Raw genomic sequence first — 24,996 nt, forward strand, 5'->3', positions numbered from 1 at the left:
GAAATCTGATTCATTTTGCTTCTCCTCGTACTTTCTAAACTTATTAGGATACAGATTAATAAATTTGTATATATCTTTTTCGCTGTTAATCTACCTGTTGTCAGTTTATTTCATAGACTCAGGAATTGAACTTGTTTCTCTAGAAACATCAAAGTATATTCCAAGATCTAGTGTTTTCTGGTCACACGGAGAGATACTGAGCTGGTTATAAAAGTGGGGAAGTGTGACACATAATTAATAAACAAGTATTTTCACGGCAGGCAAGCAACCAGCAAGTCTCAAGAAAAATTTCATTGTGGTCAAACTCACTCTGACATAATTTGTGCTCCTACAACATTTGGCATTATTGACACCTAAATGGCTGAATAACCAAGCTATCCAACAAGGTAAAATAGGATTCTTATAACTTAAATTCCACAGTCCTATCACTTAGAGCACTGGCCCCCACTCAGGACTCTGAATTACATACACAAACTTAAGGTTTTCATTACAAAAGCTGAGGATGCAATTGGAAAATCCAGGCAAAAATCTGGAGAACCACTATTCTGATCCTCTCTCTTCAGAGGCTACCTAAGGGTATCACCAAAGCCAACAAGACTCTGAACTCAAAGGCCCATTATTCCATGTCATCCCTAGAAACTAAGCAGAGTTCTTGGAATCAATCTTCAAAGTCTTAAAAATCTGGTCAGAATTTTCAGAACATTCTAATTACTCCCCCACTCCCCACCTGCCACTGGAACTGAATGTGAAAAAGTGTCCTGTGAATGATGATACAAGCTGCCTTTATGGCTCTTCTGCCTTAACGGCTCATATAACACGATTTCTTCAGGTTTTCCACGTGCAGACTGATTCTAAAAATGAGAGTTTCTGACTCTGCCTCTCACAATCTCTCAGATTTCACAGAACATAATTCTTCAAGAAGCTGCGGGGATTCCACCAGCTACTGTAGCTCCTTTGGTCAGGATGTGAAGGTTTATCATGAAACTTGGCAGAGGTCAGCATTCAGTTCAGCTCAGTTGTGTCTGACTCTTTGTGACCCCATGGACAGCAGCATGCCAGGCCTCCCTGTCCATCACCAACTCCCGGAGTTCACTCAAATCCATGTCCATCGAGTCCGTGATGCCATCCAACCACCTCATCCTCTGTTGTCCCCTTCTCCTCCTGCCCTCAATCTTTCCCAGCATCAGGGTCTTTGCCAATGAGTCAGCTCTTTGCATCAGGTGGCCAAAGTATTGGCGTTTCCGCTTCAACATCAGTCCTTCCAATGAACACGCAGGACTGATCTCCTTTAGGATGGACTGGTTGGATCTTCTTGCAGTTCAAGGGACTCTCAAGAGTCTTCTGCAATGCCACAGTTCAAAAGTATCAATTCTTTGGCACTCAGCTTCCTTTATAGTCCAACTCTCACATCCATACATGACTACTAGAAAAACCATAGCCTTGACTAGACAGACCTTTGTTGACAATGGATGTCTCTGCTTTTTAATATGCTGTCTAGGTTGGTCATAACTTTCCTCCCAAGGAGTAAGCAAGTGTCTTTTAATTTCATGGCTGCAGTTACCATCTGCAGGGATTTTGGAGCCCCCAAAAATAATGTCTGCCACTGTTTCCCCATCTATTTGCCATGAAGTGATGGTACCGGATGCCATGATCTTAGTTTTCTGAATGTTGAGCTTTAAGCCAACTTTTTCACCTTCATCAAGAGGCTCTTTTAGTTCTTCACTTTCTGCCATAAGGGCGGTATCATCTGCATATCTGAGGTTAATTGATATTTCTCCTGGCAATCTTGATTCCAGCTTGTGCTTCATTCAGCCCAGCGTTTCTCATGATGTACTCTGCATAGAAGTTAAATAAGCAGGGTGACAATATACAGCCTTGACATACTCCTTTTCCTATTTGGAACCAGTCTGTTGTTCCATGTCCAGTTCTAACTGTTGCTTCCTGACCTGCATACAGGTTTCTCAAGAGGCAGGTCAGGTGGTCTGGTATTCCCATCTCTTGAAGAATTTTCTACAGCTTATTGTGATCTACATAGTCAAAAGCTTTGGCATAATCAATAAAGCAGAAATAGATGCTTTTCTGGAATTCTCTTGCTTTTTTGATGATCCAGCAGATGTTGGTAATTTGATCTCTGGTTCCTCTGCCATTTCTAAAACCAGCTTGAACATCTGGAAGTTCACAGTTCATGTATTGCTGAGGCCTGGCTTGGAGAATTTTGAGTATTACTTTACTGGCGTGTGAGATGAGTGCAATTGTGCAGTAGTTTGAGCATTCTTTGGCATTGCCTTTCTTTGGGATTGGAATGAAAACTGACCTTTTCCAGTCCTGTGGCCACTGCTGAGTTTTCCAAATTTGCTGGCATGTTGAGTGCAGCATTTTTACAGCATCGTCTTTTAGGATTTGAAATAGCTCAACTGGAATTCCATCACCTCCACTAGCTTTGTTCGTAGTGATGCTTCCTAAGGCCCACTTGACTTCTCATTCCAGGATATCTGGCTCTGGATGAATGATCACACCGTCATGATTATCTGGGTCGCGAAGAACTTTTTTATACAGTTCTTCTGTGTATTCTTGCCTCCTCTTCTTAATATCTTCTGCTTCTGTTAGGTCCATACCATTTCTGTTCATTATTGAGCCCATTTTTGCATGAAATGTTTCCTTGGTATCTCTAATTTTCTTGAAGAAATCTCTAGTCTTTCCATTCTATTATTTTCCTCTATTTCCTTGCACTGATCACTGAGGAAGGGTTTCTTGTCTCTCCCTGCTATTCTTTGGAACTCTGCATTCAAATGGGTATATCTTTCCTTTTCTCCTTTGCTTTTCGCTTCTCTTCTTTTCACAGCTATTTATAAGGCCTCCTCAGACAGCCATTTTGTTTTTTTGCATTTTTTTTCCTTGGGGATGGTCTTGATCCCCTGTCTCCTGTACAATGTCACGAACCTCCATCCACAGTTCATCAGGCACTCTGTCTCTCAGACCTAGTCCCTTAAATCTATTTGTCAGCATTAAAAGGAATAAAAAGATAGGAGTGAGTGATGCAAATATGGCCAATCAGGGTGGTGACATGTTGGAAATTCCCAGAAGCTAGGAAGTTGTGCTTCCCAACACAGTTTAAGCGCTAGCTCTGACAGCTTGGGTTTAGATACACAATTTGCAAAAGAACAGGGCTTATTTTCAAGGTGACAAACTTAACTTCCAATCTTTCTACATCTGATCTCTCCAGACTGAAAATTCACTATGATAAGAAAGGCCAAACCACAAGTTTCAAGGCTACATTTTGAACCACTTACCTCAACTTCCACCCTTGTGAAGGGCTGGCACCAAGTAAGCACACAAAGTTGAATGCTGAGGAGAAAAGAGAGAAGGCCATTTTTATGTGGTAACACAAGTACTATCTAATATTGCTCAACAATCCTTTCCTGACAAACAAGCAACCCTTGTCACTCTTTGTGTGTATTCTGCATTTATAGATGCCATTCTGCTGCTATACCACTTTTTGGGCTTAGAGAACTACTCTTTTTAAAATTTTTTATTTACTCTTTTGAATTATTTATTATACAGTCTTTTTAATATTCTTTTCCTTTATGGTTTCTCATGTGCTCAGTTGCTCTGTCATGTCTGACTCTTTGCAACCCCATGGACTGTAGCCCAACAGGCTCCTCTGTCTTGGGATTTCCCAAAAATACTGGAGTGGATTGCCATTTCCTTCTCCAGGGGATATTTCTGACCCAGGGATTGAACCTGTGTCTTGCATCTCCTACATTGGCAGGCAAATTCTTTACCACTGTGCCACCTGGGAAGCCCCCATGGTTTATCATAGGATATTTTTTTTAACTGGAGGATAGAGAACTATTCTTGATATTCAAAGGTTAAATTGCCAAGCACAATACCAAATATGTATTTGTGGTACATATTGAACCCCAGAATGGACCCCAAATTTGAAGTCTCCTTGACAGCTAAGACTCCTAGGCCTAGAGAAAACTACTCACAGTCATATTTTAAGATACAGTATTTGTCTATAGAAAAACTCCTGAGTAGACTATTATGTTACTAAATTTTTTTTAATAGTGAAAAAAAAAATGTGGGCCCATGAAAATAAAAGCCAATCCATATTATCTCTCATTAAGTAAATTGTTCTTTAATGATTAAAAAAGAGCTTTGGAATTCAATGATTTGAATATTGATTTGAAAATTTTGAACACTATTTTAAAAAAAAATGAAACCACACACAACATCTCTTTAAACTCGACTTGTCCACACTACAGACAAACCAAACAGCATTTCTTATGGAATCCTCAAGGACAATTGGGGAAACTGATTTAGACATAATAGGCACAGTGCTAAATATAATATGATGGAGATGAGAAGATAAGGTAAAAATGGGATGTTACCATGCATGAGTGCGATGTGACCTAAGATAAAAAAGTTGTTTCTTTAGAAGGTCTTGTGTTTGTTTACAAATCCTAAGATATCTTTAACTCTGAAAATTTTTTTTTCCTCTCTTTCTTAGCTGTATTGTCTCTCCTATTTTCCTCCTGTCACATACTTCTCAGGTTAGAAGCCTAGATTAAATACTCAGCCACTCTATTTACTCCCAATCTCCTATTTGACCTTCATTTCCACTACTCCAGCTGCAAAACCAAAAAAATTCACAATGAACCCAAAGTCACTATCTCTAAGAGGACTTAACTTGTAAAGGCACTGAGGATGACATACCTCAGGAAATATAAATATGTTATCTCTCAATTTTCAGGTATTTGTTTCTAAAATGTTCTCATACTATTTGTTTCTGAAAACCAGGAATTTGAAATTAGTAATGACAGGAAAGGTATTCTAGCCAAGGGAATAAATAGATATCCTTTACAGTTTATGTGCCCTATTTATAGTGTTATTTACTTAACTTTGACTACCAAGGACTGAAGCATAACAGGAATATAAATGTCTCACAAGTATCAGTATTTATTAACACATGTAATCAGCCCATCTATTCTGATTTAAATGTATTATTTCAAAGCAATTTACATACACAAAAAATGGAGAAAATAAGTTTGTAGCGGAAAAAATCTAATTTTCATAAGTTGTTTGGATTGTCTACAATGTATTTGAAGGCAAAGTATGATTTCTTGTAAATATTTCCAAGTGATGGTCACCTATCCATCAATAATTTGAGCTCTGTGTGTAACAGTATCAAAAGGCATTATTGCCTAAGCTCTGGGAAAGCCCTCAAACCCAAAATGTAAACAGGTTGTCTTTTTTTTTATTATTTTTTTTTTATTTTGGGGAAGGTTTATAATTTTATTTTTCTCTCCTGCAGCCCAAAGCCAGCTAGGTTCCTTGAGGTGAACACTGAGGGATGTCAATGTTGTCTGCACAGGTAAAAGGACCAAAGGAGGCACCTGAATGAATAGGGAAGAGAACTAAACAAAAGAACTTCTTGAGAGAAAGTAAGATTCTATGTGTTCTGTTCTTTTTAAAAGGTCTATTTCACTTCAGCTTGTTTAAGAGTGAAACTGTATTCCTCTCTTAACTGTTTACAGAAACTGCTGATTTCCCAGCCTCTCAAAACCCAAGAGTGGAAGTGAAAACTTGCTTAGCTATTTCCTCAACTCAAATCAGACATTATCACAACTATTTCAGGCCATATGACTAAACTGCTCTGGACTGTTTAAACCAATGAAGTGAAAAAAAGATGGAGACACCAGATAACGTTAAATTTTCAATGAGAATGAAACTACAAAATTTAAGCTAAAGAGGATGCAAATGAGATCACTGGAATGTTTCTTAAGAATTGGTAAACACTTGAGACACATTAGAACTGACAAACAACTAGAATTCTGCACATGGGAGACACTGGGGTTTAATGGGCAAGATAGTTATGCTCTCTACAGAAATTTATCAGTTATTTAAGGCTCTGATGAGAAATTTTTACTTCTACAAAAACAAGGCTTTAAAAAAAAAAGAACATATTCTTTCTCTTTCATCACTTGAATAGAATTTATATAAATGAATAATAATGTAAGCAACTTACAATGTATATCCTTGCCACGTCCAAGTCACAGTATCCTAGAATAACAATAGTATTTAAACTATTACAGAAAAAATATCAAACAAAATAAAAAATTTTATTTTGATATTGGTATTCATATACTTCCTTTTTGAATTAAAAGCAATATGTTGAAAAGTAAAATAAGCACTAAACAATAGTGAAGTGATCTATCAATTCTTGGATTATATATCTACATGGCAAAGATCTGTCTGTCATCCATATGTAACCACGTATCTTTTTATGGAATGAAGTTGCTCTGAATTTTTTTTTTTTAAACTATTGTGTATGCTTAACTATTTTCCTAATACAAATATATCTGGATAATTAATTGTCACAAAAACCAGAACACGTCAGTTCTCAAAAAGAAGTTTACATGGGAGAAGAGACTATAGTAGTGAAAAAGTACAGAGTGAAGGAATTTGGATAAATGACAAATGCAAATCCATAGGCAGAAGTATATTGACCAAAACTTTGATAAATTAACTAAAAGTATGCAAAGCTGAGAAATCAACCACTGATAGGAAGTTGATCAAGCACTCAATCTTAAATAACATAATCACAAATAATTACATCTTGCCTTTTTATGTAAATTCTATAGTAAAGAAAGTTCCTCTCAGAAACAAAACATCCCTCTCCCTGCCAAAAAATGACTTTCTTTAGGAAAATGGTGACACAACCAATATCCAGGAGACAACAATGCATCTTGCCGGAGCAAAGACTATTTCCTGAGCCCATATGGACTTTCTGTAGAATGTGAAGTTCTTTGCAGCTATTTTCTTATTTAAGCTACTTGCCAAGTGTCACAGCTACTAAGTACTGACTGTCATTGAACACCAAGCCTCTTCCAAATTTATCCTGCTACTTCAATCCTTCTCCACCAGTAATGACCATTGAATCAGGAGAAGTTATTCCTTTCAAGCTTAATGAAAAATCACAACTTTATGAGAGCTTTTTCAAATCCAATCTAAGAGACCCTGGAGCTGAGACTTGCTCATACCATCACAGGAACAACAGGGCAGAAGCTAAGGAGATATCTTCCTGTAGCTTAGTAATAGCAAAAGCAGTATCAAAAGTTGGTATCAACCAATTTGTGCCTACCTCACAAGTTTCTTAAGAAAGTATCTTTTTTTTAAGGTTGTAAACCAGGCTTCAGATTTTTAAAAAGAAAACTTTATTGAATGTGTTATAATATTACATCTGTTATTTATGTTCTGATTTTCTGGCCATGAGGCATGTGGGATCTTAGCTCTTCAACCAGGGATCCAACCTTCACTCCCAACACCAGAAGGTGAAGCCCTAACCCCTGGACCACCAGGGAACTCCCCAGTCTCCCACATTTTTAAAAACTAAATGTGGCAAGGAGAATGAGACTGCTCACCTGTTCCCACCATTTATCTATTCATCAATTTATTCAAGCAAAAGGGGTCCTAGAGAATTTGTGCTGTTTGGAATGGTGAGATTCTTCTCATAGCAAAATATGATGCTTACCAGCTTGTTTGGGTACCTGAGGAGAATTGGCTGCACTGGAACTCCTGGAATGAAGGCTCCTATAACCACATAGTGAAATTTTACAACATGCTCTTTATGTGAATACAGGTTTTAGAGTGATTAAAAAATTAATAATAAATGATGTAAATATACTAAATGTTTTAAGAGTACACATAAACTATTGGCTAAATGTTGGTAAATTCCTAATGTTAGCCAAAATGAGAGATTTTTAAATTTAGAAATATGTAAGCAAAATATTAAATGTTATGCCTAAGTCACTTAAAATATTCTTTCTATCTCTATTTAAAAATATTAGTAATTACTGTGAAATGACATATGAAATTATAAATTGCTATAAAATTCACAACTTCATAATATTTTTAAAAGGCATGAACCTCAGAAGGAATTGAAAGCATTATAATGATAATTGAAATAGGTTTTCTAACTTAATGACACAGACCCCAAGTGTCTGTAGGGGTTGTTCTTGGAGGAAAAGAAAAATTGCTAGTAGTTTCTGCTCAAACACACACTCACACACACATACGACATTCCAAAGAAGAAGGTGTTATGATACCAAAAGAGAAAGTAAAAGAGTGAGCTGTGGATTCACATTATTGAAAACTTTTTATCAGAAAATAAGAAATGTTCCAAGCAAACTGATGAGTTATTTTGTATATTTATTATTAGATCATTTGAGAAATCATCCATATTATTTTGTCACAATACATAATTTAATTGATCTCACCTGGTTTAAAAGTAATCAAACAGGACCGATTAGTACAAGTACCTTCTGGGAAAACTAATATCTTGGGAGAAAAGGAATAGATTTAATACGTCAGTCTAATTAACAGATTACCTCTTTACTTGCTTTCTTATGATTTCACAGTTGCCAATTTTTATAAAGCAAAAATAAAATAAAAGGCTAGCACTTGATTCCAGTGAAACCTAGAATCAGATTATTCAGTTTTGCTCTAAAAGAAGTATGGTCTGACCATTAAGATAACCTGAAAATGAATTAAAGTTTTGAAAAGAGAATATACACAGTAAATGTTTCTTAATGTTGATGCTAAAGATCTGAAAAGGCTTCACAGAAGTTGTAGACCCTGAATCATGGTCAAAGTTGCATTCATTTTACACAATATTAAATTCTTTCTTCTACTGGTATATACTTTGAACTAAATCATTCGCTACTTCTGTTTCAGTTTTCCCATTAAATGATGCTTTATGCTTACCTGAATTTGTTGACATATGGAATACAATTTAATATTCTTTTCTGAGGAGGTGTTTTTAGCTTTTAATATATTATGATTTCCACACAAAAACTATGCACTACAGTTCCCCATTAACTGAATAAAACAGCAGATTGATTTTTCTGAAGCTTCTGGAATTTAGCAATGAGTAAATTGCTAAGCCATAAACAAAATCCCTGCACTTACAGCATTTAGTAATAGGTATTTTATAATAATTACAGTAATTAGTAAGATAAACTGCCATAATAACAAGTTATTTGTAAAATAAAAATTGTGAATAGGTGTGATTACATTCTCCAACTTAAAAAAAAACCAAACAAACAGGTTTCCTATTCCAATTGGCTACAATAGCAAATATAATTCATGTAATGGATATTCTATAGCTATACCACGAAGAATAAATTAATATAGAGTAAATCATAAACTCTCAAGAACTGGAAGGTACATTAAACATCATATAGCATCTCTAATACTTGAATTCTTTTTACAATATCCCCCTCAACTGGTTGCCTAGCCAATGCCTGAACACTCCAGAAAGAGGTTCCAAATCAGACCATTCTAATTCTGGACAGGAAGTTCCTTGAAATGAGCAAAGTGAACTGAAATCTTGTTAACTTTCACCCTCCAGTCCTAGATAAATTCCTTGAAGCCAAAGAACAAAATCAAACCCTTATTCCAAATGTCATTTCTTCCCAGTCACTCTTTAAATCATTCCTCACATGCCTTGATTTCTAAAACCTCCTGGTTGATCATATGCCTCTTGGTATTTTAATATCTAAACATTACCACGAGTAGCCAGATCACCTCAGGACCATGAGTTCTGTTAGAGATTACTTGTTTTCACGTGGTCAAAGGCAGGGGGGTACTTATCAGAATCACCCGTGAGGCTCTATTTATGCAATAAATTTTCCTTCCACACCTTCAAAAAGCATTCCAGGGACTTCCTTGGTAGCCCAGTAGTTAATAATCTGTCTTCCAATGCAGGGGAGGTGGGTTCAATCCCTGGGCAGGGAACTAAGACCCCACATTCTGCAGGATAACTAAGACCAGACACAGCCAAAAATAAACAAATTAAAAAAAAAAAAAAAGCATTTCAAGGAGATGGGATGGTAAAACGTAGAAAAGTTCTACAGGTGATTCTCATATGCCCCCTGAACTGAAAAGCACTATCTAAATATACTTCAGATAATCTTATGATATTAATCACTTTCAAAATATACCCACCCACCATATTTTTGAGAATAACTGAGCTTTAGTAGCTCATCTTTAAAATGATAATAAATTCAGAGGAAGAGAATTACTTTTTATGACACAAAGTAAAAACTAGTTCAAAGAGTTTGGAGAATAAAAAAGAATGATACATTTAATTCTAGGAGTATCTCATGCAGAAGAGGACCTCTTAATCCTTACTCATTTATTCTGCTTTTATTATGCTAAAGACAACTAGCATAAATTGTCCCCTGATATTGTTATCTGTGGATCCAAATGAATATATACAAGTGTACAAAAAATAAATTTTCAATATATTTATATATTGAATATATATTGAATTTCAATATATTTAAATAAACATCTACTGTGTTTTACCTGGGGCCATTCCCCTCCTGATGTAGCCCGCCTTATTATTTCATTTATTGTGTTTTTTCGAGAATCTGGATCTACACGGGATACCAATACTGGCTGCAAGGCCCGCAATATTCCTTTAAAACAAATGAAAAGTCATAAGTCATTTTTTGGGCTACAGCTACTATAGAAATGATACCAAATCATATAACAAATTGCAAATCAAAGAGAACAACTTAAAAAACCCTCTAACTCAAAGTTTGTTAGAACTTATTAATAGATTCTGGCTTCAAAAGGACAGGTGGCTATTTATACTTAAAAATATTTCATTGATTTGACAGAAGTTAGCAAGAGGAATATGAAAAAAAAAATGCAATTTTCTCCCTAAAAGACTTCTTTCTCAATTTACATTAAACATTTGCAATACACCATAAGATTGTCTTGTTTTATTTTGGGAATATTCCCACAATAATATTGCAAACTGATTTTATGAAGCCACAGTACATGTGGGTAGGGAGCAATTGCTATTTATCTTAATAAAATTATCAGTGCAATAGTCTTTTAAATAGGTAGCTTCCTAGCACAATAAACCTCATTTCACCAAAAATCTATTGCTAAACAACTTTGGGGGAAAATGTCATGTTACACAAAGCAAGGTGGTTATCTTTTAAAAAAAAGAAAGAGAGTGTGTGTGTCTTTCTTAGCTGAATGACAAAGCTGTAAGAACTACTATTATTTTCTCTAGAGTACCAAGACAGCATCAGGCAATTTTCAAACCTACCCTCTCACCACCTGATGCTTGGCAATAGTCTTGGGACAACTGGAAGCAGTTACTTAGAGACTAATCCCCCAGGGAGACAGCAAAGTATCTGGTGGGAAAAAACATTTCACTTGTTTCATTATTTTTATGGCAGGAAGCATTTACTGTTCTACATCATAATTTTCAAAGAGTTACACATTTGTCCCTCGTGGAGATTTGGGGGCAATAATGAAGAAAACCGAATTAAAAGAAAAGACTTATTGCATTTATCAGTTGAATACCCTGAAGAGAAATTCATTGAAATACTATGTAACTGGTGCTTTCACAAATTCTTCAATTAAATTCTCTCTAAAAAAATTTACCATATTTTGTACAGAAAAACTGTTCATTTTGGCTTATATTTAGGAGCAGGAAGAAGCGATGGTGCAGCGGCAGAGGTAAGGTTTAAAAAAGAATGATAGGGGACTTCCCTAGTGATCTGGTGGTTAAGACTGTGCATTCCCTGCAGGGGGTGCCAGTTTGATCCCTGGTAGGGGAACTAAGATCCCACATGCTGCACGGCACGGCCAAAAAGATAAATGAAATAAATAGATAAACATTTAAAAGAGTTATGTCTGAAAGGTTTAAAAATTTTTTAAAAATAAAAAGAATGATGAGATATAGGTAGGGAAGTCTTCAATCTATTTTCATAAATTCATTCTTTTGATATAGTACCTCATTAAAAGCAATGAAATATGTTTGAAATGTTTTATTATTTTTAAGTCTTTAAAAAATTAATCAGTAAACTATACAGGATTTTCTAAATTTAAAGCATGAACATGAAAATATTTTATCTCTGTTGTCTTACAGCGTACTTACTGCCAATCAGAGGTGCCTGCACATTCTCATTTCGAGATACTATAGAAGGTAATCCAGCTGCAACACACGCAATTCCATCAAAGAATGTTGAGTGAGGGGCAACGATAAAAATTGGTGCTTCCAACGGAGTTGCAATCTTTCCTTTCACAGTAACTACAAACCCCATTGAGAAGAACATGACATGGCCTAGAAACTTCAAGACTGGCAGAGTAATTTTCCTTTGGAAATAAATATAAAAATGGACATAATTAGCTTTACCAACTGCAGCTAACAGCAGGGTTTTACTCTAAAGCACAAAGTAAAAACCAAACCATGTCAGCACTTCATTTTAAAATATCAGCTAGGAAGAACGGCTAACACTTCAGTGGAGCTCTTTCTGCCAGGCACTGTTCTAAGTACTTTATGCATATTAATTTCTTTAATCCCTAGCCCAATTTTATGAAACAGAGAGCATTTATCATCATTCCCATTTTACAGATGAGAAAACTGAGGCCCAGAGAAGCAATTTTTCCAAGGCCACGTGCCTAAGTGGCTCCATTATTCTGTGACTATAAAGTAATAAGAATGAATTTTCAACATGCATCCCCCACTGAGAAATTCAAATCAGTCTTGTCCTTCATATGAGTCACCTTAGATATCTATATTTGTGTAACAAAGATGCTGCTACCCCCCAAAACACTTTTAGAACTAGCATGCTGAAACAGTCCTCAGAGTTATTTTAAAAATAAAATTTTAAAAGTAAGCCTTATTACTTATATCATTATAGCCCTTAAAGATCATGAAGAATCTTAAGTAGTAAATTTATTATCTCACTTCCCTGGAACAAAGATGCACTTAATTCTGGTTATTGATTTGTTTACTATTTTAAAAGAAGCTGTTGTTAAAAATTAGTTAAATCAAATTGTGCCAGGAATCCTGTTGGACACATAAGACAAGTAAGATCCAGTCTCTGATAAACTCAATTGAGTAGAAAAACAAAAACACAGTCCTAGAAGTGCAAACACATGATAGACATCTCAGTATGTGAATAAGCATATAGCTTTTCATGAAAAATATGTGTCTCCCATAAGACATCTAACAAGAGTTTTAAAAAATGAGCTTCCTATTGAATTTTCTCAACATTCACATAATAAAACCGTGAAGAGTTATTAAGCAACTAACTCCCAAGAAAGTTTCTCTAACTTTTATTTCATGGTGAGAAGTGAGACACAGAAAGCCCAAGTGCTTTTCAGGAGGGCACAGGGAAATGATCGCTCTCTCCTTGCTCTGTAGTTTAAGAGTTGAGATCTTTATTTATTTCAAGATAAAGAGCTCACCCTGTCACAGAACTTCCAGACCTCCTGTTTTTGATTTATAGTGATGTAGCTTCTAACAAGGTCCAATCCCTGGGTTGGAAAGATTCCCTGGAGAAGGGCATGGCAACCCCCTCCAGTATTCTTGCCTGGAGAATCCCCATGGACTGTAGCCCTCCAGGCTCCTCTGTCCATGGGGTTGCGAAAAGTCGGACATGACTAATCGACTAAGCACAACACAGCACAGCCTCTAATGACTGCATTCCAAAATATCCTATATTCAGAGCCACAACTGTTGATCACTGCCCAAACTTCGATAAATTCTTCTAATCTTGATTCACCTAATATTTAAACATAGTTACTTCTTACCTCTTCCAACCAGTTATTGGGTGGGTCAGCTTTTCAGGATAGCATGCTGTTGAAATTGCAGCCAGTGGCCACGCCAGTAATAAAATTAATGCAACCAATAGGGCACGAATTGGAAGCAGGATAATTCCAAGGAAGAAAATCTGAAAGTCAAAGTTGATTTAAAAAAAAATAGATGACATTATTTTAATGCTGTAGTTATCAAACAGATATACGTAAAAGAAAAATCTTATGCTATTCAAGCTTTCACTCAAAGATGAATTGAGCATTACCCTGCACCAGGCAATGATCTAAGCACAAAGAAAATAAGACATTATATCTGACATCACAAAGTCTGCTACTGCTACTGCTAAGTCACTTCAGTCGTGTCCAACTCTGTGTGACCCCATCCCTGGGATTCTCCGGGCAAGAACACTGGAGTGGGTTGCCATTTCCTTCTCCAATGCATAAAAGTGAAAAGTGAAAGTGAAGTCGCTCAGTCATGTCTGACTCTTCGAGACCCCATGGACTGCAGCCTACCAGGCTCCTCCATCCATGGGATTTTCCAGGCAAGAGTACTAGAGTGGGGTGCCATTGCCTTCTCCGATCACAAAGTCTACTATGTAGCAAAAGAAATAGGGGAGAAAACCAGTGAATGTGAATAGGGGTTGCTGGGGAAACAAAAAGGTATGTTGGGCTTAGTGGTAGTGCAGGATGCAGGATTAGTAGTTGTGGCACACAAGCTTAGTCGCCCCATGGCATGTGGAATCTTCCCAGACCAGGAATTGAATGCTGTGTCACCAGCATTGCAAGGTGGATTCTTAACCACCAGAAGTCCAGTTGTATCATTTTAAAATGTCACTGGTAGTGTATGAGAATTCCAGTCACTGTATATCTTTGCTGACATTTGGTGTTTAAAATCACTTTTAAAAAATCAATTTTATGAAGGCATAATTTACATAAAATACAATACACCTATTTTAAATATGAGCTTTTCAAATGTATAGCCCTATGCAGACACCACCATAATCAAGATATAGATCATTTCCATCACTCAAAAAAGTTCCCTTGTGTCTCTTTGCAGTCAATATATCCTCAGTGTATGGCAACCACTGCCAGTCTTTCACTATAGTTTTTGCCTGTTCCACATTTTCATATAAATGAAACCACATAGTATGTACTCTTTTACATCTGGCTTCTTTCACTTCATATTTTTGAGATTCAACCATGTTGTCATATGTATCAGTAATACAGTCTTTTTCATTGCAGAGTAACATTCCATTGTATGAATATACTGCAATTAATTTACCCATTAATCTGTTCAGGGACATTTAGCCTATCATAAGTTCTTAGCTATATGAGTAAACATCAATTTTCGAGTCTCATACATGTTCACTCATGGTGGGTGGTGGTGAAATTGTCAGGCCAGGATGTGCTTAAAGAACATGCCAAATTGTTTTCCAAAGTGGCTGTGTCATTTTTTACCTCCACCAATGAAGTATGAAAGTTCCTGTTGCTTCACATCCTCATCAATTTTCAGTGTTGTCAGTCTTTGTAGCCATCCTGGTGAGTGTAAAATGATATCTCATTGTGGTTTCCTTAATGAACAATGATGCTGAGCAAATTTTTTCATGTGCTTATTGGTCATCCCTTTAACCTATCTGTTCAAGTCTTTAGTCCATTTTCATTGGGTTGTTAGTCCTTTTCTGATCAATTTTTAGGAGGTCTTCATATATTGTTTACAAGCCCTTTTTCAATATATGTATTGAAAATATTTTCTCCTATTCCATGGTTTGCTTTTTCACTTTCTTATTGGTATCTTTCAATGAGAAGCATTTTAATTCTGAAGACGACTAATTTATCAATTTAGTTCTCTTCTGCCACCTTTCTAAGACATCTTTACCTAACTCAAGATCATGAAGATATTTTATATCTTCTTCTTCTAGATGATATATGGATTTTGCTTTTATGTTCAAGTCTACGATCCATTGTAAATTACTTTCTGTGTTCGTGTACAGTAGGGATCAAGTTTCATTTTATCTACAGATTTATCTAGTTGTTCCAGAACCGGCCCCTGCTTTTTTTTTCAGCTGTGAGGCCTGTAGGATCTTAGTTCCTGGACCAGGGATCAAAGCTATGCCTCTTGCAGGGAAGTGCGGAGTTTTAACCATTAGACGGCCAGTGCAGCGCCATCCCCAGAACTAATTTTGAAAAGACTCCACATTCCCCAATAAATTTTGTTGGCCACTTTGTCAAAAAAATCCATTGAACATACATGTAGGCTCTCCTGTTTTGTTGATCTATTCGTCTGTATGTCTGTCAATTCCCTTCTTTCTTAATTGCTGTAGTCTTGTAGTAAGTCTTGAAATCTGTTGGTATATGTCCTCCAACTTTTTCTTTTTTGAAACTTTTTTTGGGATAATCTAGATCCTTATTTCCACATAAATTTCAGAATTAATCTGTCAGTTTCCACACAAAAAGCCTGTTGGAATTTTTGTTGAGCTTTCAATGAACCTATAGATCAATTTGGGAGGAATTACCATCTTAATAATGTTGATTCTTCCAACTTACAAACATGATATACCTCTTTATTTTATGTAAATCTTCATTAATTTCTTACAATAGTGTTCTGTTGTTTTCATTGTAGTGGTCTTGAATCTGCCTTCAATGCAGGAGGCCCCGGTTCAATTCCTGGGTTGGGAAGATCTGCTGCAAAAGATCATCATTTAAGGCTACACACTTCAGTATTCTTGGACTTCCCTGATGGTTCAGCTGGTAAAGAATCTGCCTGCAATGTGGGAGTCCTGGCTTTGATCCCTGGGGTTGGGAAGATCCCCTGGAGAAGGGAACAGCTATCCACTCCAGTATTCTGGCCTGGAGAATTCCATGGACTGTGTAGTCCATGGGGTTGCAAAGAGTCAGACATGACTGAATGACTTTCACTTATTGCTATCATGAGATTATTTAATTTCATTTTGCAGTTGCTGCTGATTTAAAATTTTAATCCTTAAACATTATTAAGATGACAAAACCAATTTTGAGTAACTCTCTCTCAGATTAAGAGGATTATGCATCATATTTTCTTTTGGTAATAAGTTATCTCTGTAGGAAGGCCTTCTTTTAACACTATTGAAATTATTTTCCTCTCTTTCTTCATAGTACTTACTAAGACATGGAATTATATATATATTTCTATTCTTGCTTGTTTAACTTTTTTAGTGAAATATAGGCTTAAGATAGGCAGAGTCCTTATTTCTCTTGTTCATTATATCTCTATCTCCAGAGAGTAACATTGTACCTGGCATATGGTAGGCATCCAACAAATATTTTTGGTATGGTAAATGACCCACAGTTACAAGCAAACACTTGTTTTAATTCCATATTCTATTGAGGAAAGAAAAGCTAGGCTAATGTTTTCCATGCCATTATGGAACAAACCCTTAAACAGTCAAAAAGAGAGGAGGAGCAGTAAAGCTAAGCCCAATGAAAGGCAAAAGTGACAACAGTCCTTAAACAAGATATTGATCATCATTTAAGATTACATTTAGCCTAAATTCATCATATTGAGTCATCCTTAAACTCAAGTATGTCAATCTTTTAAACTGGATAATACAGACAACATTGTTTTTCAATCGTGTCTATTTAAATTTTCCTTTACCCAGACTGTTCAAGCCATTGAAACTACTTTGGAATCTCTGTCTACATGCATTTTAACTTTTTAAAAAATATTGCAACTGTATTCATTTCTATCCAATCCAAGTGGTAGATTTTAAATACAATATACAATTTGTAGATAACAAATAGCATTAATAACTATCAAGATCAGCAAACAATATCAGGTTCTTTCACATATTGTCTCACTTAATTTTAACCCTCCTTTGATGTATTATTATTCCAACTTAATAGATAAGGAAAGTGAAGTTCAGAGAGGTCAACTGACTTGGCCAGTCATACAACTTACAAATGACAGGGCCTGAGCAGGTTTTCTAAGACTAGTGATCATTCCATTATATCACAATTCTTATAGAGTTACTTGGAAGTGCTCTCTAAATGACTGCAGGCATGCTATTAAAAAAAACAAAAAACAAAAACTCAAAAACTTAGTAATCCAGGTACAATGTACATACTTAAAACATGCCACTTTGAGACTTTCTCCAATACATGAAGCCAAAGAGATGGATGTATTTTCATTTAAGTATAACTGATTTGATGAACTCAGGCCAAAAGGAACTCTGAATGAAAGTCAATGAATTTATTAAGTTTCTGAGTGACTTTCACTTTCAGTAATTTTAAGATATCATGGGAATATCAATCCATTTTAAGACACATTTTAAGATCAAGTTTTTAAACATTTAGTTTATTTACAAAGAGGTATTGCTACATTCATTATCTTACTCTTCCTTTTTCATACCTTCAGACACCCATCAACCATTACTGTAACCACCACCCCACACTGCTTAGCCCAACACTTAACCTATCTCTGCCGTAGAGTACAATGGTCTCAGTGCAGATAAGCATGCTGTGCAAAAATTACACTATTTCAAATCCAAAGTAAATAAATATGTAAGATGGACAGGAAACATTAAAACAATTTTTTTCCCATGCAGAACACATAGGACAAATGTAGCTTGCATAGTCTATCTTGTTCTCTGATCACTAACTTCACCAAAGAGGAAGTCCAAAGAGTGAGTGTAACTGCTAATGGTAAAAGCAGTGCTTTACAAGAAAAAGGAAAGGACAGGAACTTCCTTTTTGTATAGAGCCGTTTTTAACAACGAGAGAAAGTCTCTTGTCCTTGAATCTATGAGAAGTGTTTGGGTGAAAACCAATCCAGGACCAAAAACTCTTGAATGCCTTAAGTGGACCCATATTATAACTTTTCTTAGTGGTGGTGTGATTTCCCACCCTTGATGCAATTGCACGGCCAAAACATCCCACCTTTCTTCTGGTTCTAATTCCAGACCTGGGTTCTCTGCCTTTTCCCTCACTCTTCTCATCCCAAAAGGACTTCTCTCCTTCCCTCAGGCAAAACAACAAAAAGCTCCCCAAACCCACTCTCCTGCAGTACGATGAGCTCCCACTACACTTTCACACACTCAGGTTGAAGTTCTTCTCCCAGAGCCCTTTCCTGTTCTCAGCATGGAATGTTTCCTCTTCATGGGCCTGCTCAGCCTCCTCCTGTAAGTCAGCACCTTCTCCCAAGACCCACATGCTCTCTGCATCTTCTCTTCTCACACACACACCCAGACCTCCAAGCATCCTCCAAGGGTCCTAAATTCTCAGCGCAGCATCTTTTGCCTGCTGCAGACTCCTGGCCCCTTCAGAAGCCCTCCCTTCTCAGATTTACATCCCTTTCTTCCTCGAGCCTGGCTTCCCAGACTCACTCCCCTCAGTCATTTCCCCTTCACACCCACACTGCCCTCTAAAAACAGCCTCCCCTGACGGACCCATGGACCCCCTCAAACTGCCTCCTCCCTCAGACCCACTCCCCTCACCTGGACTGCCTTCGCTGTCAAACTCCTATCCCTCACCTGAATCTGCTTTGCCTGTCAGTCTCTAGTCACTCCCTTGAATTTTCCTCAGACTCACATCCCTCACCTGGGTCTGCCTCCCCCGTCAGCCGTCCCTCACCGGGCTCTGCCCTCCTCCCTCTAACACATGTCCCTCACTAGAATCTACCTCTCCTGTCAGACCCTCGCCCCGCACCTGGATGCGCCTCGCCACGCCCAGCTGCGTCTGCTGCACGAAGGGATTGGGCACAGGTGGCGGGAAGAAGGACGCCTGACGGGGCACCATGGGCGGCCGCAGCCCCGCGTTCCCGACGCCAGCTCCCGGCACAGTGGCCGCCACGGCCCGCGCGTCAGCGCACGGGTTCATGGCCGACCCTGGCGTCTGACTAGAGCGAAGCGACCCACGCGGAGCGCGCGAGTGGGCACCGCCGCCGAGACTCCGTGAGAGCCTCTTAGGAGTTCGGGGCTTCTGCGCAGGCGCCAAAGTTACCTAGCGGCCCTCAGCTCTCGCCCCGCCCCTCTGGCTCCGAACACGCCCACGTTCTGGCCCCACCCCCCGCCCACTCAAGCACAGCCCCACCCTTTTAGGTGTCGGCCCTTCCTTTTGAGATTAATAGCTCCGCCCCCTTGGAGGTGAATGTTTTTTCCTTCAAAGCGACGCACCCACAAGAGAGACAGTTTAGACTATTCTCTGCTCCAGCATCAGGCCAACTTGGCTTAACTTTCGCTTTTACTGGCTCTTTGCCCAAATCATTGTCTCCATGAACCTCCGTTGCCCCATTCGTAATACCGAGATAAACAGAACCTGAATCCAACGATTGGAGGAGCAACTCTTGGGCTGTTCCATTAAGAGGGTTCATTATCCAGGGTGGATCTGATTTCTGGTGCATGTTTTGCTTTTGGTTAAACCAGTTTGAGTGTCATGTTTATCAATTACAGCTGAAAGAGTCCTGACTAATATAGAAACTTTGTGCCAGGAGTGGACTGTCTTCCAGTCAAAATATGGAATGACAACGGGAAGATAGTTTTCCCAAGGAAAACTAAGCTGCAATTACTAGAAAAATACAAAACCACCATTGCCCTCTGAACTAGATGAGGAACCTGGTCTCAAAAATAGGGAAGTGACTTGGAGACTATTTGTCTCCACTTTTCCAGTCTGTTGTCACATCACAGTCTGAAAAAAAAATAAAAAGCATGATCAGAAGGTCCACCAATGGAGCTTCCGCCAGGCTGGCTTCAGGAGAAGGCAGGACATAGGGACAGCAAATCCATGGAAGCAGGGAAGCATTTTGATGTCCCCAAGCAAATGCTCATCAGGCAAAAATGAAATCAAGTGGCATGATCAAAGTATGAAAAGTGACTCTTGAGAATTGGAAGTGGCTTATGGCAAGTTTCAAGGAGTCAGTTGAAATATGTAGCACCTTAGAAACAAATATCCTGCCTGTAGCACTTCACTGTCAGAACCAGAGAGATGGTGTGGTCTGGTGAAAAAAGAGCACAGACTTGGAAATCCCAAAACCCAAAAGCAAGATTGAGGTCCAGGGTTAACTCACCACAGACTCATGACAAAAACCACTCCCCTTATCAAGCCTTTGTTTTCATCTACATAATGGAGAGAACAGAGTTCAGGAGTCTCTAAATTCTGCCTCTTGAGAATTCTGTATGTAGGTCAAGAAGCAACAGTTAGAATTGGACAAGGAACCACAGACTGGTTCCAAACCAGGAAAGGAGTACGTCAAGGCTGTATATTGTCACCCTGCTTATTTAACTTATATGCAGAGTACATCATGTGAAATGCTGGGCTGGATGAAGCACAAGCTGAAATCAAGATTGCCAGGAGAAATATAAATAACCTCAGATATGCAGATGACACCACCCTTATGGCAGAAAGCAAAGAAGAACTAAAAAGCCTCTTGATGAGAGTGAAAAAGTTGGCTTAAAACTCAACATTCAGAAAACTAAGATCATGGCATCCAGTCCCATCACTTCATGGCAAATAGATGGGGAAACAATGGAAACAGTGACAGACTGTTTCTTGGGTTCCAAAATCACTGCAGATAGTGACTGCAGCCCTGAAATTAAAAAACACTTGCTCCTTGGAAGAAAAGCTATGACCAACCTAGACAGCAAATTAAAAAGCAGAGACATTACCTTAGCAACAAAGGTCTGTCTAGTCAAAGCTATTTTGTTTTTCCATTAGTCATGTATCAATGTGAGAGTTGGACTATAAAGATAGCTGAGAGCTGAAGAATTGATGGTTTTGAACTATGGTGTTGGAGAAGACTCTTGAGGGTCCCTTGGACTGCCGACTCGATGGACATGAGTTTGAGTAGGCTCCAGGAGTTGGTGATGGACAGGGAAGCCTGGAGTGCTGCAGTCCATGGGGTTGCAAAGAGTCAGACATGACTGAGTGACTGAACTGAACTGAAATTAAAATGATTTACAGTGTTAGTTTCAAGTATACAGCAAAATGATTCAGTTATATGTATACATATATTTATTCTTTTTCAGGTTCTTTTCTCATACAGGTTATCACAGAATATTGAGCAAACTTCCCTGTGCTATATAGTAGATCCTTATTGGTTATCTATCTTATATATAGAAGTATGTGTATGTTAATCCCAAGCTCCTGATTTCTCTCTCCCCACATTTCCCTTTTGGTAACTGTAAGTTTGTGTTCAATATCTGTAAGTCTGTGTATGAATCTTTTTAGATCTCACAAAATTATTTTAGGATAATAAACCAAGTGATGATTAAAACAGGGAATTATACCCTGGTGGTCCAGTGGCTGGGACTCCGAGCTCTCAATGTTGAAGACCCAGGTTCAGTCCCTGGTTGGGGAACTACGGTCCCACAGGCCACGCAGCACAGCCAACAGAATAAACAAACAAAACAAACAGAAAAAAACAAGTGATGAATAAAACAGGAAAAGAAAGAACTATCATGGGGCAAGGACATGCATTATCTTGGTATCTGTAGCTGAATTTAATGTATTGTTATGAAGAATCGAAAAACACAGCAAAACAGTTTCACAGTTTTCCCATCAAGAGGTAGAGTTTTTCCCCATCCCTAGAATCTGGGCTGACCTCACAACTTGTTCTGACCAGTAAAATGTGGCAGAGGTGGTACCATGTGAGTTTTAGAGCCTGGGCCACAAGGGGCCTTATAGCTCCTGCTCTCAGATTCTTGCCACTACTTAGGGAAGCTCAGGCCAACCTGCTGAATGACAGGAGCTCATAGCCAGGGAGAGGCCCAGTGAGCTGCCAACAGCAAGAAAGGCAGAGAGGAGCTTTCCCCGGTGGCTCAGTGGTAAAGAATCCACCTGCTGATGCAGGAGACACAGCTTCAATCCCTGGTCCCAGAGGATCGTGCATGCTGTGGAGCAGCGGACCCCATGTGCTACAACTAATGAGCCTGTGACCTAGAGCCTGGGAACCACAACTACTGAGCCCGCAAATCACAATTACCGAGCCTATGTACCGCAACAACCGAAGCCCGCACGCCCTAGAGCCGGAGCATGCAACTAGAGAATAGGCCCCCCTCACAACTAGAGAAAAGCCCATGCAGCACCCAAGACCCAGAACAGCCAAAAATAAAATAAATTAAAATCATTTTAAAAAGAAAAAAAGAAAGAGAGGGAGGCCTCCTTGAACCCTGGGCTTCCTTTGTGGCTCAGCTGGTAAAAGATCTGCCTGTAGTGCAGGAGACCTGGGTTCGATCCCTGGGTTGGCAAGATCCCCTGGAGAAGGGAAAGGCTACCCACTCCAGTATTCTGGCCTAGAGAATTCCATGGACTGTATAGTCAGTCCATGGGGTCGCAAAGAGTCAGACAGAACTGAGCAACTTTCACTTTTTAACTACCCAGAAGAAGTTCAAGGGCCTAGCTAGACCTTTCACTGGTAGGGGTTAGGGGAAGATACTCCCAGGACTTGAGACCAGTTCGTCAAGCCCTGAGTGGCTGAGAAGTAGATGGAGTTGGTGAATGACATGTTTATCAATCAACTGCTCAGAGTAGGCTGAAGGCATGATGAAGACTCTGACTCTGGGCCCTGGGACGGCTGCTCCTTCCCAGATATTCACTGTAGATTCACTGTAGATATTCTCAGAATCTTCCTACCCGCTTAACAGATAGATGTAGCCTTAGGTACTCACGTGACCTCTTTGAGCCTGCATACTCATCTCAGGATGGGAAGATTCATTCCTACCCCTAATGGATTGTGGTAATAAGTAAAATAATGCCAGTGTAGTGTTCATGAAATGGCACCTTTCAGGTATTACACATGGAGCAGCTGGATTTTCTCAGTATTAAAACGAACCTTAATAACCATGTATTACAGCCATGATATAAACTGTCCCTAGGCCTTCCCTGGTGGCTCTGTGGTAAAGAATCTGCCTGCAATGCAGGAGACCCAGGTTCAATCCCTGGGTCGGGAAGATCCCCTGGAGAAGAGAATGGCAACCCACTCCAGTATTTTTGCCTGGAAAACCCCATGGGTCAGAGGAGCCTGGTAGGATACAGTCCATGGGGTTGCAAAGAGCAACTAACACTATAAGCTGTCCCAATCTTGGGGTCTTCAGGTAGAGGCTGGCAGACCTGTGTGGCCCTTCAGCACAGAAGTCTCTCCAGAGTCCTTAAGAACCTGAGTGATTGGACAGGCCACAGGAGAAAAAGTGGGCTCCACTGAGGTCACCTCCAGAGACCTGTCCATTCCTCATCCCCTCCCCACCAGCCCCACCATGACAGGAAGTAATAGACTGTTGGAACCAGGAAAGGTCTCTGAAATAACCCCAGGCCTTATGTTCTGTTAGCAGCTCTAGGCGAGGCCTCCCTGGTAGCTCAACTGGTAAAGAATTTGTCTGCAATGCAGGAAACCCCGGTTCTATTGCTGGGTGGGGAAATTCTCTTGGAGAAGTGATGGGTTACCCACTCCAGTATTCTTGGTCTTCCCTGGTGGCTCAAAGAATCTGCCTGCAAAGCTGGAGACCTGGGTTTGATCCCTGGGTTGGGAAGATCCCCTGGAGGAGGGCCTGGCAATCTATTCCAGTATTATTGCCTGGAGAATCCCATGAACAGAGGAGCCTTACAGACTACAGTCCATAGGATCATGAAGAGTTGGACATGACCGAGTGACTAAGCGCAACTCAGCTCAGCAGCTCTAGAATTTCCATACAGGAGGGGATTAAGGATGGGCAGTCTGCTGGGAAGGAAGCGTAAGGAGCTTACCCATCAATAGAAGCTGTGTTTAGAATGCACACACATTTCTCCCCTAGCTGTGTTTATGAAAGAGTTTGGGGGAGGGGAGGTGGAGGGTAACGCTGCTGATGGAGATACTAAAGCTTCTTCTCTAGGTCATCTTTGGCCTTGACTCAGGATGTTATCCAGTATCTATGGTACCCTCAGAAAATCACTTTCCTCCAAGCTTTAGTTTCCTTATCAATCAAAGTTGACTGATAATAGCCTCCCTTTTTTAGGTTGCTGTAATGTAAATGAAGTGTTGCATGCGAAGGGTCTGGCACATAGTAAGCATTGTATTAATGGAAGGGGTGTTACTGTTAAATTCACTACTATTAGTATTAGAATTTATGTTATTTTCTAGGCAGAAACTAAGACTGAAGAAGAAAGGAAACCTTGAACAAGACCCTGCAATTAAATAATAGAAACACTGCTGTGGCTCTTTCCATGGGACCGAGGGACTCCAGCTCACCCACCCAGAGAGTCTCTTGCTGATTACTTTGGCAGCTGTGACCTTTCCAGCAGATGTCACCTATGCCCTGCAGGGAGCAGAGATTTAGACTTTCTACATTTCCTCTTTGAGCTGGGGCTAGGGCTGGGGCTGGGGCTAGGGCCCCTCTTTAGGCTCCGCTAAAATAGCCGGCAAACACA

General features: G+C 39.1%; 1 protein-coding gene across 1 annotated transcript in view; it reads right to left on the reverse strand.

Annotated features, from left to right (window-relative positions):
• LPCAT2 (lysophosphatidylcholine acyltransferase 2) overlaps positions 1–19,597 on the reverse strand; it is a 65,334-nt gene extending 45,737 nt beyond the window's left edge. Inside the window, exons 1-8 of the mRNA XM_020900525.2 lie at positions 19,309–19,597; positions 13,627–13,766; positions 11,966–12,183; positions 10,372–10,484; positions 8,280–8,340; positions 7,535–7,593; positions 6,029–6,063; positions 3,291–3,345 (exon numbers count right to left, since the gene is read on the reverse strand). Coding sequence (XP_020756184.1) covers positions 3,291–3,345; positions 6,029–6,063; positions 7,535–7,593; positions 8,280–8,340; positions 10,372–10,484; positions 11,966–12,183; positions 13,627–13,766; positions 19,309–19,479 — 852 coding nt within the window. The 5' untranslated portion in view covers positions 19,480–19,597. The remainder of the gene's footprint in view (positions 1–3,290; positions 3,346–6,028; positions 6,064–7,534; positions 7,594–8,279; positions 8,341–10,371; positions 10,485–11,965; positions 12,184–13,626; positions 13,767–19,308) is intronic.
• Positions 19,598–24,996: the final 5,399 nt, after the last annotated feature.

Source organism: Odocoileus virginianus, chromosome 20, assembly GCF_023699985.2.
Source record: "Odocoileus virginianus isolate 20LAN1187 ecotype Illinois chromosome 20, Ovbor_1.2, whole genome shotgun sequence".
Taxonomy (NCBI): domain Eukaryota; kingdom Metazoa; phylum Chordata; class Mammalia; order Artiodactyla; family Cervidae; genus Odocoileus; species Odocoileus virginianus.